This window comes from Pogonomyrmex barbatus, unplaced genomic scaffold (genome assembly GCF_055798465.1).
Source record: "Pogonomyrmex barbatus isolate J1 unplaced genomic scaffold, ASM5579846v1 scaffold13, whole genome shotgun sequence".
In the NCBI taxonomy this organism is placed as follows: Eukaryota; Metazoa; Arthropoda; class Insecta; order Hymenoptera; family Formicidae; genus Pogonomyrmex; species Pogonomyrmex barbatus.
The window spans coordinates 5626061-5640784 of NW_028297109.1; the positions used below are offsets into that span (position 1 = coordinate 5626061).

At 34.0% G+C, this 14724-nt stretch overlaps 1 protein-coding gene across 3 annotated transcripts in view; it reads left to right on the forward strand.

The window, feature by feature from the left end:
- wb (wing blister) overlaps nucleotides 1–14421 on the forward strand; it is a 142632-nt gene extending 128211 nt beyond the window's left edge. For all 3 annotated transcript variants that reach the window (XM_011643118.2, XM_089072460.1, XM_011643119.3), the window contains 30 exons: nucleotides 265–371; nucleotides 948–1131; nucleotides 1517–1872; nucleotides 2226–2423; nucleotides 2517–2687; nucleotides 2862–3025; nucleotides 3209–3343; nucleotides 3537–3792; nucleotides 4287–4458; nucleotides 4766–4987; nucleotides 5166–5419; nucleotides 5608–5719; nucleotides 5831–5975; nucleotides 6092–6404; nucleotides 6619–6779; nucleotides 6908–7046; nucleotides 7381–7618; nucleotides 7919–8092; nucleotides 8240–8406; nucleotides 8681–8839; nucleotides 8955–9103; nucleotides 9275–9562; nucleotides 9677–9845; nucleotides 10163–10579; nucleotides 10715–10891; nucleotides 11124–11458; nucleotides 11674–11980; nucleotides 12200–12638; nucleotides 12930–13298; nucleotides 13453–14421. In XM_011643118.2, coding sequence (XP_011641420.2) covers nucleotides 265–371; nucleotides 948–1131; nucleotides 1517–1872; nucleotides 2226–2423; nucleotides 2517–2687; nucleotides 2862–3025; nucleotides 3209–3343; nucleotides 3537–3792; nucleotides 4287–4458; nucleotides 4766–4987; nucleotides 5166–5419; nucleotides 5608–5719; nucleotides 5831–5975; nucleotides 6092–6404; nucleotides 6619–6779; nucleotides 6908–7046; nucleotides 7381–7618; nucleotides 7919–8092; nucleotides 8240–8406; nucleotides 8681–8839; nucleotides 8955–9103; nucleotides 9275–9562; nucleotides 9677–9845; nucleotides 10163–10579; nucleotides 10715–10891; nucleotides 11124–11458; nucleotides 11674–11980; nucleotides 12200–12638; nucleotides 12930–13298; nucleotides 13453–13595 — 6620 coding nt within the window. In that variant the 3' untranslated portion in view covers nucleotides 13596–14421. The remainder of the gene's footprint in view (nucleotides 1–264; nucleotides 372–947; nucleotides 1132–1516; nucleotides 1873–2225; nucleotides 2424–2516; nucleotides 2688–2861; nucleotides 3026–3208; nucleotides 3344–3536; nucleotides 3793–4286; nucleotides 4459–4765; nucleotides 4988–5165; nucleotides 5420–5607; nucleotides 5720–5830; nucleotides 5976–6091; nucleotides 6405–6618; nucleotides 6780–6907; nucleotides 7047–7380; nucleotides 7619–7918; nucleotides 8093–8239; nucleotides 8407–8680; nucleotides 8840–8954; nucleotides 9104–9274; nucleotides 9563–9676; nucleotides 9846–10162; nucleotides 10580–10714; nucleotides 10892–11123; nucleotides 11459–11673; nucleotides 11981–12199; nucleotides 12639–12929; nucleotides 13299–13452) is intronic.
- Nucleotides 14422–14724: the final 303 nt, after the last annotated feature.

Consider the following 14724-nt stretch of genomic DNA (forward strand, 5'->3'; position numbering starts at 1 on the left):
AAGAGAAAAAAATTGGTTACAAGAGTGAAGTTAAAATGATCGAAATTACTGTGAGTTAAAAAATTGAATTAAACATTTCGATAGAAATAATAATTTAAATGTAATGTCACTAATAAACAAACTTCTGTAAAAAATTGTGTCCGTCTTGATTTACTTTGAGAAAGATTTTATTTATCAATTCCACGTGTTTAAAGTGAATGAATTATAGTGAGAAGTAGCTATTATTAATATATTTTATTAATAATATTTTTTGCTTGATTGCAGGATGCGACTGCAACAATTTGGGCTCCATGAGTTCTGTTTGCGACATCGTGTCCGGACAATGTCAGTGCAAACCACAAGTTGTTGGCAGACAGTGCAACGAATGCAAGGTAAAACTCGATTTTCTATGATGTCAAACATTTACAGATTTTCAACTTTGTAAATTGGATTGAATCTGTACATTTAAGAAAGTTATAAGACTAATAAGAAAGAGAACCAAGTCTCTTTCTCAGAAAGAGAATTGAGTCAGTCAAGCAACATTGAACCCCGATTGAGATAAATTCAGTGATCTGTAACGTGATGCATTACCTCGATAAACATCTAGCAGTGAAGACAAAGTGCCCTGTTTCGTAATGCAACTGTATCAGGAAATACTCAATGATCTGTAATGTAGCAGTGGTAATCGCTAGATATAGTCAGACGTGATAGATTCTCGGTTGAAATCAAGCGATCAAGCGATCAAATCAACAGATCCTTTGTAATAATTACTGCAGTATCATAAGAAATACCGGATCTAATTTAAAATTACGATGATTTTTAATTCCATGGTTCCCTCTTGTCATCACCATTAATACTGCAGGCTTTAAAATAATACCAATTGAAGACTGTTCTTATATATTTCTGATCTGTATGTTTTTGTAAACTTAAAAAAATATTCCTAATTTGGATTTGATGTGATAATTTAGGTCGGTTATTGGGGATTGACATCGGGAGCAGGATGCACACCTTGCGGCTGCGATTCCATGGGGTCTTATAATGCATCTTGCCACAGTGGTACAGGAGAATGCTACTGCAAGCCAGGTGTGGGTGGTCCGCGCTGTGACAGTTGTCAACCCGAATATTATGGATTTTCTCCGAACGGCTGTCAATGTAAATTAAATTGCTTCCCCACAGAAATCCAATTAAGATAACATCTCTTGGTCAAAGTAAACAATTTAAGCGAACAATTTTTTCATCGTATTATAAAATGATATTTATAAAAATTATGAAGTATTAATGCATATTAGAATCCTTGATAAAAAAAATAGCTATTTTATATATATATATATATATATATATATATATATATATATACGTATAATTTAAATATATTTTAATTTAATTTAATTAATTTATTATATATATAAAATTTGACAAGAGAGGGAAAAAATGTTTAGAACACCCAAACGATCCTCGCTTGTGTTTTTAATACCTTTAAAAAAAAATCTCGACAAATTGGAGAACTGCGGATGTAACATCTACGTTTGCCCCACAGTGTGCGACTCGTGTGTGCGACCCGGTCACGTGTGCGACCCCGACACCGGTCGTTGCGTGTGTCCCCGCTTGACCTACGGCGAGCATTGCGACCGGTGCAGACCGGGTGCGTGGGACCTGGTGCCGCATATCGGCTGCAAGCCATGCGCCTGCACCCTCGGCGCCACGCGATCCCAGTGCGACCACCAGGGTCAGTGCCCCTGCAGAATCGGCTATGACGGGCTCAGGTGCGAGAGATGCGCCAGGGGTTACTACGGTTTTCCGAGGTGCCGTCCCTGTGGCTGCAGCTTAGCCGGCACGATTCAATGTCGAGACGGCATTTGCGAATGCGACGACAAGGGACAATGTCCATGCAAGGTGAGAAAGAGAGAGAGAAAAAGAGAAAAACGAGACTTTAGGTAGGCGTCATCGCGACAGAAAAGAAAATGTCGAATAAAGAACTGACGCTGAGAAAATTTTTGAAAATAATTAGAAAACTGTTCGTATGTAAAGTCTGTAGAAGTCTGTAAAGATGTAAAACGAATTTTTTTAATCATCTTCCGTTCGCAAAAATTTAAGATTGAAAAATTGAAGAATCTCTTTATCTAAATTTAGATCTAAAATTAAGATATAAGGATGTTATTATGTATTTGTTTTTGATATAATGTTGGAAACATTATATTCTCATAATACATTATATTCTGTATCAATTTAAAAAATGATTTTTGAAGGAATTGGTCGTTGGACGACAGTGCAATGAGTGCAAGGAAGGCACGTTCGGCCTTGCGGCAAACAATGCCAGAGGATGTACCGAGTGCTTCTGTTTCGGAAGGAGCGCTCTGTGTCAACAGGCTGGACTCGGTTGGGGTCAGCGCAGATTAACCCGTCCTCGAGTTCTTTATATCAACGACACAGTCAGCGATGTAATAGTAAGATCCATTTCGATTTAAATTTGAACGAATAAATTTTACTAACTAATACTTTATCATCGTCTGATCATCTTATTAAATCGTATTAAACAGATAACGAGCTTTGGCTCCACGACTGTATTGCCAGCGGTGAACGGTGGATTGAACGTGACGAATGGCCTCTCTGTAATCCCTGGATCGGATGGTGATGTCACGATGCCCACGAATCTTTATTACAGTTATCCTTTGTACTGGAGACTACCGGATTCTTTTCTGGGAGACAAGGTAATTCCTTAGTTCGTTGAAAATGTCCGAATATTTAAAAAACAAATCCAAATATAAAATTTATCTCATTTTTAAATTTGTAAACTTTGTAAATGTTCTATAAATGTATGAATGATTTGTTTTTGATTGAGCTGATTCAAATATTGGGCTTTGTTCATGTATTAATTCTTTAAGGTCGTTTCTTATGGAGGATTCCTCCGCTTTAAAACCTCGACGGAAGGTGGGATACCTTTGAGATCGAATCTTCGATATCCTGTGGTGCAGTTGCAAGGCAATAATAAGATTGTTTTAGAATACTATTTGCATCTACCAGTGAGCGATAATCATTACGAAGTCAGGTACATTCGCAGTTAACTGAAAAGAGAAAAGAAACATAAGTGATGTAAATTAAATATGATTAGTGATTAAATATGTAAATTAAATTAAATGAATTCAATTATAGCTTGTTATATTATGAATTTTGTAAAGATTTATTAAGATTTGTCTTTTATATAACTGACATTTGTTATCTGTTATTTTAGATTCCATGAATCGTTATGGCAGCTACAAAACAGACCGGATTATAAAGTTTCCAGGGACGTTCTAATGGTCGCATTACAAAACCTGCAGTACATCCTCGTAAAAGCCTCGGACAACGCCGAATTTACGAGAACCACGTGCGTAATAAAAAAGATGCGGAGAGTAAAATGAATTGTTATGCATTTATCTTTATTTTTGTATTTAATTTTGTATTTAATTTTGACTAGTTTAGACATAGAAAAAAAAAATGTTTTATCCACTAACTCCCTAATTATTAAAAAAAGTAGGAATTTTTGACAATGTTTTATTTAATCTGTGTGTCCCGTTTAGACTTCTGGAGGCTTCTCTCGACGCCGCCGTCCTGACGCCTACGCACTCGCCATCGCTGGCGACCGGAGTAGAGATCTGCCAGTGTCCGCCGGAATACAACGGCACGTCCTGCCAGGATCCCAGTATTGGTTTTTACAGGTGGTACAAGAACACCACCGCCACGTCTACCATCGTGATCGATCTTGTCGGACAAGCGAGACGCTGCCAGTGCAACGGGAGATCCGAGGTGTGCGACAGGGAGACGGGATATTGCTTGGTAAGCATTACTCAAACATTTTCCTACGAGTGTACGCTGTTCGCGGAGATGATAGCGCGACAGGAAGTGTGCTGAGAGACAAGTGTATAAGGATATGAGCTGGAGTTGATACAAGATAAATTTCTTACTAAAGAATCTTCAAATCTGCATGCGTTTGCAGATTTATATCCTTTTTTTCGATTATCTTTATTTGTTATCTACACGAACGATTTTCTGTAAACTAATTTTTTTTACGTAATGATAGATATGACATTATTGTAAATAGAATTTAGAAAAAATTTTTATTTGATTATAAATTATACGTGTAGTGATAAAAAAATAAGTAGTATGGATATATAAAATATATATATATGAAAAAAACAAGATAACGGTTTGTAAAACGATAAAAGAAAAAAGTTTTTATGAAATTAACTTTATTCGAACAAAGAAGATAAAATGAATATGTAAAGGTTTGAATAATTACTAATATGATGTTGAAAATTAATATACTGCAGAATTGCAGAGAAAATACAGTTGGTGCACATTGCAACGTTTGCGCTGACAGTTTCTATGGTCATCCGGAGTTTGGAGGCTGCAAACCATGCCCATGCCCACAAATCGATAAAAGATTTTCAAGTACCTGTGTGGTTCGTGCGGAAAACGAACCTATTTGTCACTGCAAGCCAGGTACATAGACAGGAATGTGAGAAATTATGGAATGAAGTAGGAAAGAAATGTTTTTTTAAGTTCTTTGCAAGCTCTATAGTTTTTATGTCAGATTTAAGGATAGAATTTTATTTATAACTTTATATACCGTAATATTAAATACAATATCCGTTATAATGTGTATTTTTTTATTTATGTGTCTAATTAATATTCTCGTATTATATGGCACACATAAATAGAATCAATTCTAACGTGAATTGTAAATCGCTTGTAATGTAGGCTTTGTGCTTTTTATTTTTCACGTGCGTCACCTCCTATTTGCTATCAGGTTACATCGGTAGAAAATGCGAACGTTGCGCCTACGGCTATTACGGCTCTCCCGGCCTTCCGGACGGCAAGTGCGTTCCGTGCAATTGCAACTTGGCAGGAAGTTTGAGCGACGTCTGCGACGGCGAGACAGGACAGTGCAAATGCAGGCACGGATCTACTGGCAGGGATTGCTCTCAGTGTACGGCATATCGACATGTTTACATAAACAATGTTTGCACTTGTAAGTTTATTCATGAACCATGTAACTTTGTCTTATGTTAAAATTAAAAGAATTATATAAGTAAAAAATTTAAACAAATTAAAATAAATTTAAAATTTGACATTTATCTTTTTGTAATTTTTTGATTGCACAATTACTATATACAGATTTATAATTTTATTTTATGTAAAATATTTAGCATGCGATGACAACTGTACGGGAATTCTGCTCAATACCATAGCGGTACTATCTGAAGAACTAGCCGCAGGAACAGGTCACATAGCAGATGGATATATTCCACCTCCATGGCTAGAACTGTCCTATGTTGATACCAACGCTACTGCGTATCTCGAGGAACTGGAGCTGCAAACTCTTGTGCAGCAACGGATGAAAAATGTGCCGTGGCATGAATACAAGAAACTTGAGGGAGATGTTGAAACTATATTAAGAAACGTATGTCACTTTAATATAGTTGGATGTAATAATAATATAATTGTTATTTCTAAAGAAAACTATATAACAAATTATAAAATTCTTCTTAAGCTTACTTTAATAATTTATGTCAAAATTTAGAAGTAGATGCGAATTACTAATTGCCTAAACCGACTTTTAGGATAATTCTATTTTATTTTAATTTGCAGCTTAACAAGCAAGCAACACATGCCGATATGTTGAAAACCAAGAGCGGCGACTTGAAAAATAATGTTTTTACAATAAAGCTCATGCTCGATAATTTAAAAAGAGACATAGGAGGTATTGTAATTTGCTTTAATTCATCCCAACAAATATAATATTGTTGCATTATATTATTATTAAAATAATCACATTATAATATTGTTAAAATAATCTTTTTTCGAATTGCAGATACAATTTCACAACTCAATCAATACAGCAACGATAATAGAAGAATAGAAATCAAGAAGGCCTTAAAAACAGCAAAGATGATCTTGAATCGTCTAAAGTCTGTTGATATAGCCAAGAAAACCACAGAAGTGGAGAATTTCCTCGAGTAAGTATTATTTTAATTGCATGGATAATTTTAATAAGTTTAAGAGAAGAAAGAGAAGAAAGAGTACTTATTTTTTTAATAAATTGTAATTAAATGATACTTTTTGAATTAATTAGCGGTGTTACCCCGTATGTGGCGTGGCTGAATTCTCTTTATGATGTGACTGAGCCTTTGATGGCCATCCAGGATGACACTAAAGATTACGAGATAAAGTTGGACGATATGAGACCGATCATAGAGAACACTATGGAAACGCTGTTCACCTATGACAGTTTATACAATCGTATCAATGGGACATTCGTTGAGGCTAAACATCAATGCACTCGTATCAGAATGCTGCGTGATGAAACGAACGAAACGATTACCGAAGGAAAAAACCTTCTCGATGAGGCTCAGGGTCTGCTCATTGACGCGGAGAATAACATCCAAGTAAATAAATAATTTTAAGATTTTTTTAAACTCGTAATAATATTAATTACGAGAGAGATAAATATAGAAAAAAAGACTAATATGAAAAATAGAATAATAATAAGTAATTTTGAATTTTTTACTTCGTTATTTGAATTTCGTCAGTGTGTGTGTCTTCTAAGAGTCATAAACATTTGAATTTATTCTTAAATTCAAATGTTTATATGATTTTCAGGACCTCCCAGACTCACGAGATAAATTAACATACTGGACAGAGAAGCTGAGCATGAAGGAGGAACTCCTATATCGACTAAATTATGAGTATGGTGAAAAATATGTAGTACCGGCAATGCAACACGCGAAAAATCTATCCAGTTATGTCGACCAGTATGTCAGGTGTGCATCCTGTTAGCATAATTAATTTAATCAACAATTACATCGCGGGCGACATCTTATCTTGACGAAATCTAGCGAATAACATAATATCGACAATTTGATAATATTGTAACATTTTTGTTGAGTAGTTTGTTTGCCGAGACACGAGATATTGCAGCTAGTCCTCTGAAGGCAAGCCAGGCATACAAAAATATCGTTGACGGATTGCAAGCAGCGAAAGTCACTGCGTTGGCAGCCAAGGAAGCCGCTGAGGATGTATATAAAAAGGTAAAAAATAAGGCGATTTTCTTTAACCTTATAGAACTTTATTAGTCTAATTTTCCTTTTTATTATTATTCTCTTTTTATTATTATTATTTAGGTTCTGAAACTAATGTATATCAAAAAGTTCTACCATTTTTTTTTTTTTCATTTCTTATAATCTGTGCTTAAATCTGTGATTAAATCAAATTATCAAGTTTCCGTTGTTTTAGACTTTATAACTAAATTATGAAAAAATTGTGCTTTAATATCCTAAACTTGAATAATCTTATTTTTCATACTAATACAATTTCATAATTTTGAGAATCTGCTGTAAGTAAAATACAGATATTTTTTTCAAGGCTTTCCCTCCTTTGGGACAGAAATCGCTATTGGATGATGCTAAGGAAATACTAGCCAAGTCTTCACAGCAGCGGGAAATAGCGAAGAAGCATGGTAAACTAGTCAAGAATGCGAATGCTGCGTTGGAGGCTCAAAAGCAAGCGGTGCTCCTATTGAAAGATACATTGAACAGCACTGGGATAAAGGACAACGAGATAAATGTGAAATTACGAGAATTGCAGAGTAATAGTAAAAGATGTAAGTCTATATTATAAACTATATAAATATAATTATATTATAAACTATAATATTGCTAACTTCAAGTACGATACAGACTATCGAATTCACTTTTTTTGTAACTCGTAACATGTAAATGCACAGTATATGTACAGCCAAAATATATAATTATAATATATATATATATACATTATATATACATTATATAATTTTGGCTCCTTTTATTTAAAAAGATAAATAACGCGCGCGCAACGTGCGTCTGTAATGTCAAGTAAAATAAATTTTAGCATAATATATTAAATGGTATTTTTTTCTAAACAGTGCATGAGGATTTATTGGATATCTCGCAGGATAATGAAGAAGTAGGAAAATCGATAAAAACCACGGAACGATTAATCGACGATTACAAACAAAGCATTGCTGATAGATTGAAACCAAAATTGAACGAATTGAAACGTGAAGGCGATTCGAAAATTGGTCTCGCCAGCGAAAAGTGTAATATTTCTTGTTAAAGTCAATTTAATCTATACTTAATTCACAATTATTAAATAATTTTATTAATTGTTAATTCATTATTTATTGATTATTAAATTAAATATTACATACAAATTATAAAATATAACAGAAATATTTATATTTTAGTGTCAGAAGCATTGAGCAATATTAAAAAGGCTGATGCGAAATTAATAAGCCTATCAAACGCTGCGATGAAACGAAAAGCTGTCTTTGACAAATGGAATGACACATTAGCTACGAAACTGCAAAATCTCAAAGACAAAATTGCAGAAGCACGAAATACTGCTGAGGGAGTAAGACTAATTCGTTATTCTTTTACATATTTAAATATATTTTTATAAAAACTGAAATAAAAGAATGATTTCCAATATACATGTACATTCTTTTATTCTTTAAATTTTTTAATAAACTATGCTTGTATTATGTTTCTTTGACATATCTTTCAACTTTTTAATTTATATGATATAATTTTTAAATTAATATTTTCCAACCTAGAACATTAAATAATAAGCATTGAACAATTAAGATAAATAATTATTAAAATATATTTAAAATTTTTGTTTTTAGATTCGCGTTTCTGTGCGATCGGTAGAAGGAAAGGAATGTATTCGTTCGTACAGGCCGACGACATTGCAATCATCGTCAACAACATCGATTGTGATGACATTCGCACTTCCAACAGCACGCAAGGAAGGTTCTCTGTTTTATTTGCCAAGTGGAATTAACGTATGTTTCATAATCAATTTCATATATAAATTAAAATTAATCAAGTTTACTTAACATACTATGTGCGGTATATACATTAAATTTTGATATTTTAATTTTTTTCATTTTTTTTCAGGACGATTTCGTTGCTTTGGAAATATTCGATAGGAAAGTGCGATTTCTGTGGAACGTTGGTGGAGGTACAGGCGTACTAACACATCCTGAAGTTCTCGGAAGTGGCGATCTACAGAACGATACATCTTGGTATCGGATCGAGGCTGAAAGGTAAATGACAATATATAAGTATAAAATTATATATATAATTATTTATACGTAATTAATTAATATATAAATAGATAATCAAATGTTAAAATTTTGTAATGTAAATATTCATCATTAGTTATCATTAATTGAAAAAAAAATGGATATCAAATAATCGATATTTCTTGATCTCAGAATTCGACACACAGGCAAACTGAACGTGCTCAAGCAGGCTTCGACGTCCGGACGGTATCTCCCTGTTATGAACTCGACTAACTCTGAGTATGGTCGTTTTGACGTTTTACCTACGGACCGATTGTGGATAGGAGGTATTCCTAAATCGCAGAGAAGACCAGCAGAACTAATCGCCGGTAATGGCCTTCCGGGTTGCATTCATCAAGTTATTCTCGACGGAAAGCAAATTGGCCTCTGGAATTTCATTACGACAGCACCGGATATGGCTTGCAAAGCTTGCGTGGAAGGGTAATTCCATAAAAACTAAACTAATTAAATTTCTCTATTTCTATTTGTGATATTGTTTCATATAATTTGTTTTTTTATTACATTATTATTGTTATAATACTATTAATGTTACAGGGTGGAAGATGCCAGAGATGATATAGCTTATAGTTTCAACGGCGAAGGCTATGCCGTGAGAAACAGAGTTTCGTCTGGTCCATATAACAAATACATGTTTGGAGTCTCGATCAATTTTCGAACATTTGATGAGAATGCATTACTATTTCTAGCCATTAACAAAGATAATGTACGAACTTATTTAAATTTCCTTAAACATTTATATTAATATTAAGAAAATATCTTATGTCCTTTGCTAAAAGAGACTAAATAAAAAAATTTTTAGATCAGTTAAATTTAATATGAAATGTTTATATATATTATATACACAAATTATTACATTTAATAATAATTCATAATATATTTATGCATAATATATTATTAAGAAATTTTGTATGCAAAATATAACGTAATTTTTATGTCTTTATAATATAATTATATAGCCTAAAATATTACGTCAAATATATATTTATTTTTATAAAACTTAGTTTGATTTGTTATAAATAGAATCAGCACATCATGATTTCCCTGCGGGAGGGCAGAGTGATCCTCCACGTTGGCTATGGTGGAAACGTCAGCATGGAGATGTCCTCGACTTACAAATACAATACTGGCAACTGGACAAAGGTAGACGCCTTCCGTCAGTATCAAGTTCGCAAGAATATCGAAAAGTGCAGTCTTAGTATCGGCGGCGATGATAAGCGAATCGGTGCGCCCACACCGCAGCCCAAAAAAGAGGATATTCCGGATTTGTCGCAGGCCAAATATTACATCGGTGGTTTGCCACCGAGCTTCCGCGCCGAGAAATTAATGTTACCTTCGCAAGTATCATTTCTCGGATGTATGGCCAACATTGTAGTACAGGAAGGCTATGATCCAATGGCCGAACAATATTACGGGGTGGAATCCAGTTGTGGTAATAAGGTAAGTGTTATCATCCTCTAATCTATTCTTTAAAATAAATTAATTTTCAAAAAGTTCGCTGGAATTTCTTTCGATGTAGCTATAATATTTTGCATTAACTAAACATATATTTGTTTTATTGTGTTATTGTCGTAGCCGTTGAGGATAGTTGGATTTTACGGGGATGGATATCTCGAACATTCCGCGTTCACTTTACGGAAGATCCAATCCGTTTTAAGCTTCTCCTTTAGAACTTTGCAAGATGCAGCTATGCTCCTTCTCTCTACATTCGAGGGCACCGAAGACAGATTAAGTGATAACGAAACAGCAAATGTAAGTTTACATTCTTATATACATAATAAACTATTATAAATATCAAAAAATTATCTTGTATATTTCTAGTTAATTATTAAATTAGTTTCTAAATTATAAAATCATGTATACGTGATAAAATACATGATATGCTCATATAGAGGAAACAAAATAATATAGAAATAAAATATAAAACTTATTTGCATATTACAATTATTAAGAATTTTGACATAATTTGTTGAATTGATTTCAGAGAACCAGCTATTATTCCGTATGCGTTCTCAATGGACAAGTGCAAGTTCGTTTAAATGCTGGCCAGGGCGAGTTGGTTCTTCAATCGAACAACACTTTCAATGACGGAAGATATCACTCAATTACTGTTATCAAGAAAAGAAAAGAAGTAGAATTAAGAATTGATGATGCGTATCAGACGTCAGGAAGATTGCGCAGCAGCATCGCAATTAAGGCTCCTGAATCGAATGGAGGACTTTTCTTTGGAGGATTACCAGCTCTCATCAATAACACTAAGATGGTAGCGACTAACACTCCATTATATGGTGCTATCAAGGATGTGATTTTCAATGATATGTAAGTTAGAATTTCAAATCTGAGTTACTAAATTTGCTTACAATTTCTTGAAAGATAGCCGTTAATCCTTAAATCTCAACGTGTTAAAATTATTTTATATTTAATTTTTTTTATAAGAAATTATAATATATATATAATTATAATATATATTACGCATCCCTTAATTGTAATACAATTTTTAAAGACATTTTGCATAATTAATTTATAATTTTTAGAAATCTACAATTTGATGATGCCGTTACTTTTGATCATGCTCTAATTGGCCGTTCCGGGCCGAGTATGGGGAAAGATATGCCGAGTTACGCACCATCGGCGTCGTTGTCCCGAGGGATGTCCACGCAACCCGAAGGATGCCAGAAAGTGCCTTACTACTCGTTAGAAACGGGGGCTTTGAAATTCGGCGATAAACCGCATAGCCATACGCAGCTTTACCTCAATTTCAAGAAATTCTGGGAGAAGAAATATACGATAGAATTCGATTTTAGGACGTATTATCCCAACGGACTGTTGTTTATTACTCCGGTAAAAAAAAATTCGTGTCGTATATTTATGATTTAACTATTTAACAATTTTGTTTGCGACTAAAATATATCAACAAAGTATATAATTATATAATTCTTCGATTTTTGCAACACTAGTTGCAAATTAGATATAAATATTGTTTAGATATAAATATGTTTAATTTTTAATTAATTTTAATATTTAATTAATTAATATATAACAAATATATATATTTTACAGGGTCTTAGATTGAAACATTATCTGATGGTGCTTGTCCGAGACGGGCAGCTTCTTCTGGTAGTGAAGAGCAAACAAAGAAAGGAGATACTATTTAAGACGCCATTTAATGATGGCAATTGGCATCACGTTGTCATCAGTCATGAAGATAGGAGGCTCACTCTATTAGTGGACTCGCAGACACCACGTGTTCTCAAAGTACCGAAGAGGATCGGTCTCGCGTCCATGATGTACATCGGTGGCCTTCCGGAAAGTGGAACGCCTATTCCAGAACAAGTAGTCGTCAAATTGGAGACTCTAAAAGGATGTATGAGAGGCTTGAATATTAATGGAAACATCTTCGACATGGTGGGTTCCACCAGCAGAGCTTACAATGTTGGACAATGCTTCCCGAGTGTCGAGAGTGGAGCGTATTTCCAGGACGAGGCTTACGCTATTTATCGTAAGACACAAAATTATTAAAATACAAAAGTAACTCGGAAAAAATATATAAATTGTAGACATGAAAAAAAAACAACTTAAATTTGAATCATTATTTTTACTTTCTTAAATTTAAAACAAAATATTATCTTTATTATTACAAAATGTAATGGCATCTTAAAATTAATAATGCAGAAAATATAAAATAAGAGAGACACTGCATCTCAATATTAAGAAATATTGAAAAATGTGAATCTTCCTCTCTATTCTATTTAGGATTTTTAGAGTTATAATTTCTTTCTCTTTCTCTTAGGAAATAACTTTGAGGTGGATGGCGTGCTTGAACTTCAGTTAGAATTCAGAACATCAGAAATGTCCGGCGTATTGCTGTCGATTACCGCACCCAGTGGCTCGCCTTCTCTGTCGCTGGAACTCAATAGTGGTAAGGTGATTATGTCGGGCGATCTGGGCGACAATAATCCGCTGTACGTAGAGCAAGAATTCTCCAGTCAGTATGCGATTTGCGACAATCGATGGCACAGAATCCAAGCTGTATACAATGACGAGCAATTGGCACTCAAGGTGGATGAGCTGGACCAAAGATACGGCCTGCCCACGAATGTCAATTATCATTTCAATAGCTCCATTTTCTCCGGCCCGTTGTACATAGGCGGAATACCAGGTAAACAAATATTGCATTAATTTACTAAATCAATTAAATTATTAATTATTAATTAATATTGATACGATAAATAATATTGATACAATAAATAATATTGATACAAATCAATGACAAATAAAAAGACAAAGTAACTTCACCGTCTCATCGCTTTTAGAAAATGCTCAGCAAGGCTCGTTGTTAACACGAGACCATTTCAACGGATGCATCAGGAATGTGATGATAAGAGGGGAAAGACGAGATTGGACGGACATGGCAGAGCTGCACAATATCCATCTGAGCTCCTGCCCGGTTCAATGATAGCGAGGCATTAAAAGAAAAGGCAATTTACCTCGGCGTTCAACGCTTTTAGTTCCAAAGACTGCTCGATGAATCGCGTTGGGTTCAACAACCGCACCGGGATTAACGTGCCATATATTCGCAAGCGACGAGTTTTTTAAGACTTAACAAAGCCAAAAGATGCTAAACCGTAGACCGTTTCGTTAGGCTAATCGTCGTAACTTGAAGATAGAAAAGAAATGGGAGAAGAGATCGTGCGCGTCGGTCGCGCCGTGGCAAACGATGGCACGAACAATTTTGTTGTATTCACGCAAAAACGTGTAATGCAAACGGTGACACGATACGCATAAATAGCGAGATCACTGCCATATAGTTTAATTATTCGCTGTAAGCCGCAAACAATCTGTACATCAGTATTTAAAAGCCATTATTTATTATCGTTAACCGTCGACCTCGGGAATTCGTCGCGTTGACGAGCTAGCAAATAGAGAATAACGCGAATACGTTTTGTACTTTTATAGTTAGATTTGTATTGAAGCCCGATATGTATGTACATTATAGATTTTTATTCAAATGACTTCGAGAAACATGTAAGTGCCCTGTAAAAAAAAAAGAATGAAGTGTCCTTTAATCACGCAGAGAGATGATCTTCGAAGAATATTTATGAGATAGATATTTATGAGATAGAAGAATATTTATGTTCAATCTCTCTCATACATACACATGCACACGATCTTCGTTAAACTGTAATATATTACACATATACAAGGAAAATTAACAAATAACGAATCCGCTGTGTTTCGTATAAATTTTATACTATAAAATATATAACAAGAGAAAAATCGCATGGGGCTGTGTCGCTTTCACTTATCCTCTTTAACACTTTTCTCTTAAGATCTCTACAAAGTGCCTCAGAAATTTTAGACGCAATTTCTATAAAATTTCATAATGCAATTTAATCTTGTTCCAAAACCGAAATTAAATAATTTTGTGAATATGAAAAATTAAAGAGTTCTGGAGAATTAGGCATCGAAGAGAGAGGTAGATGATAAAGTCTTATTCTTGTTTATGAATAGAATATTTAATAATGAATTTGTAATATATGTGAAGTGTCAAGTATTTTATATTAAAAATTGAAGAAGTTGTTAAG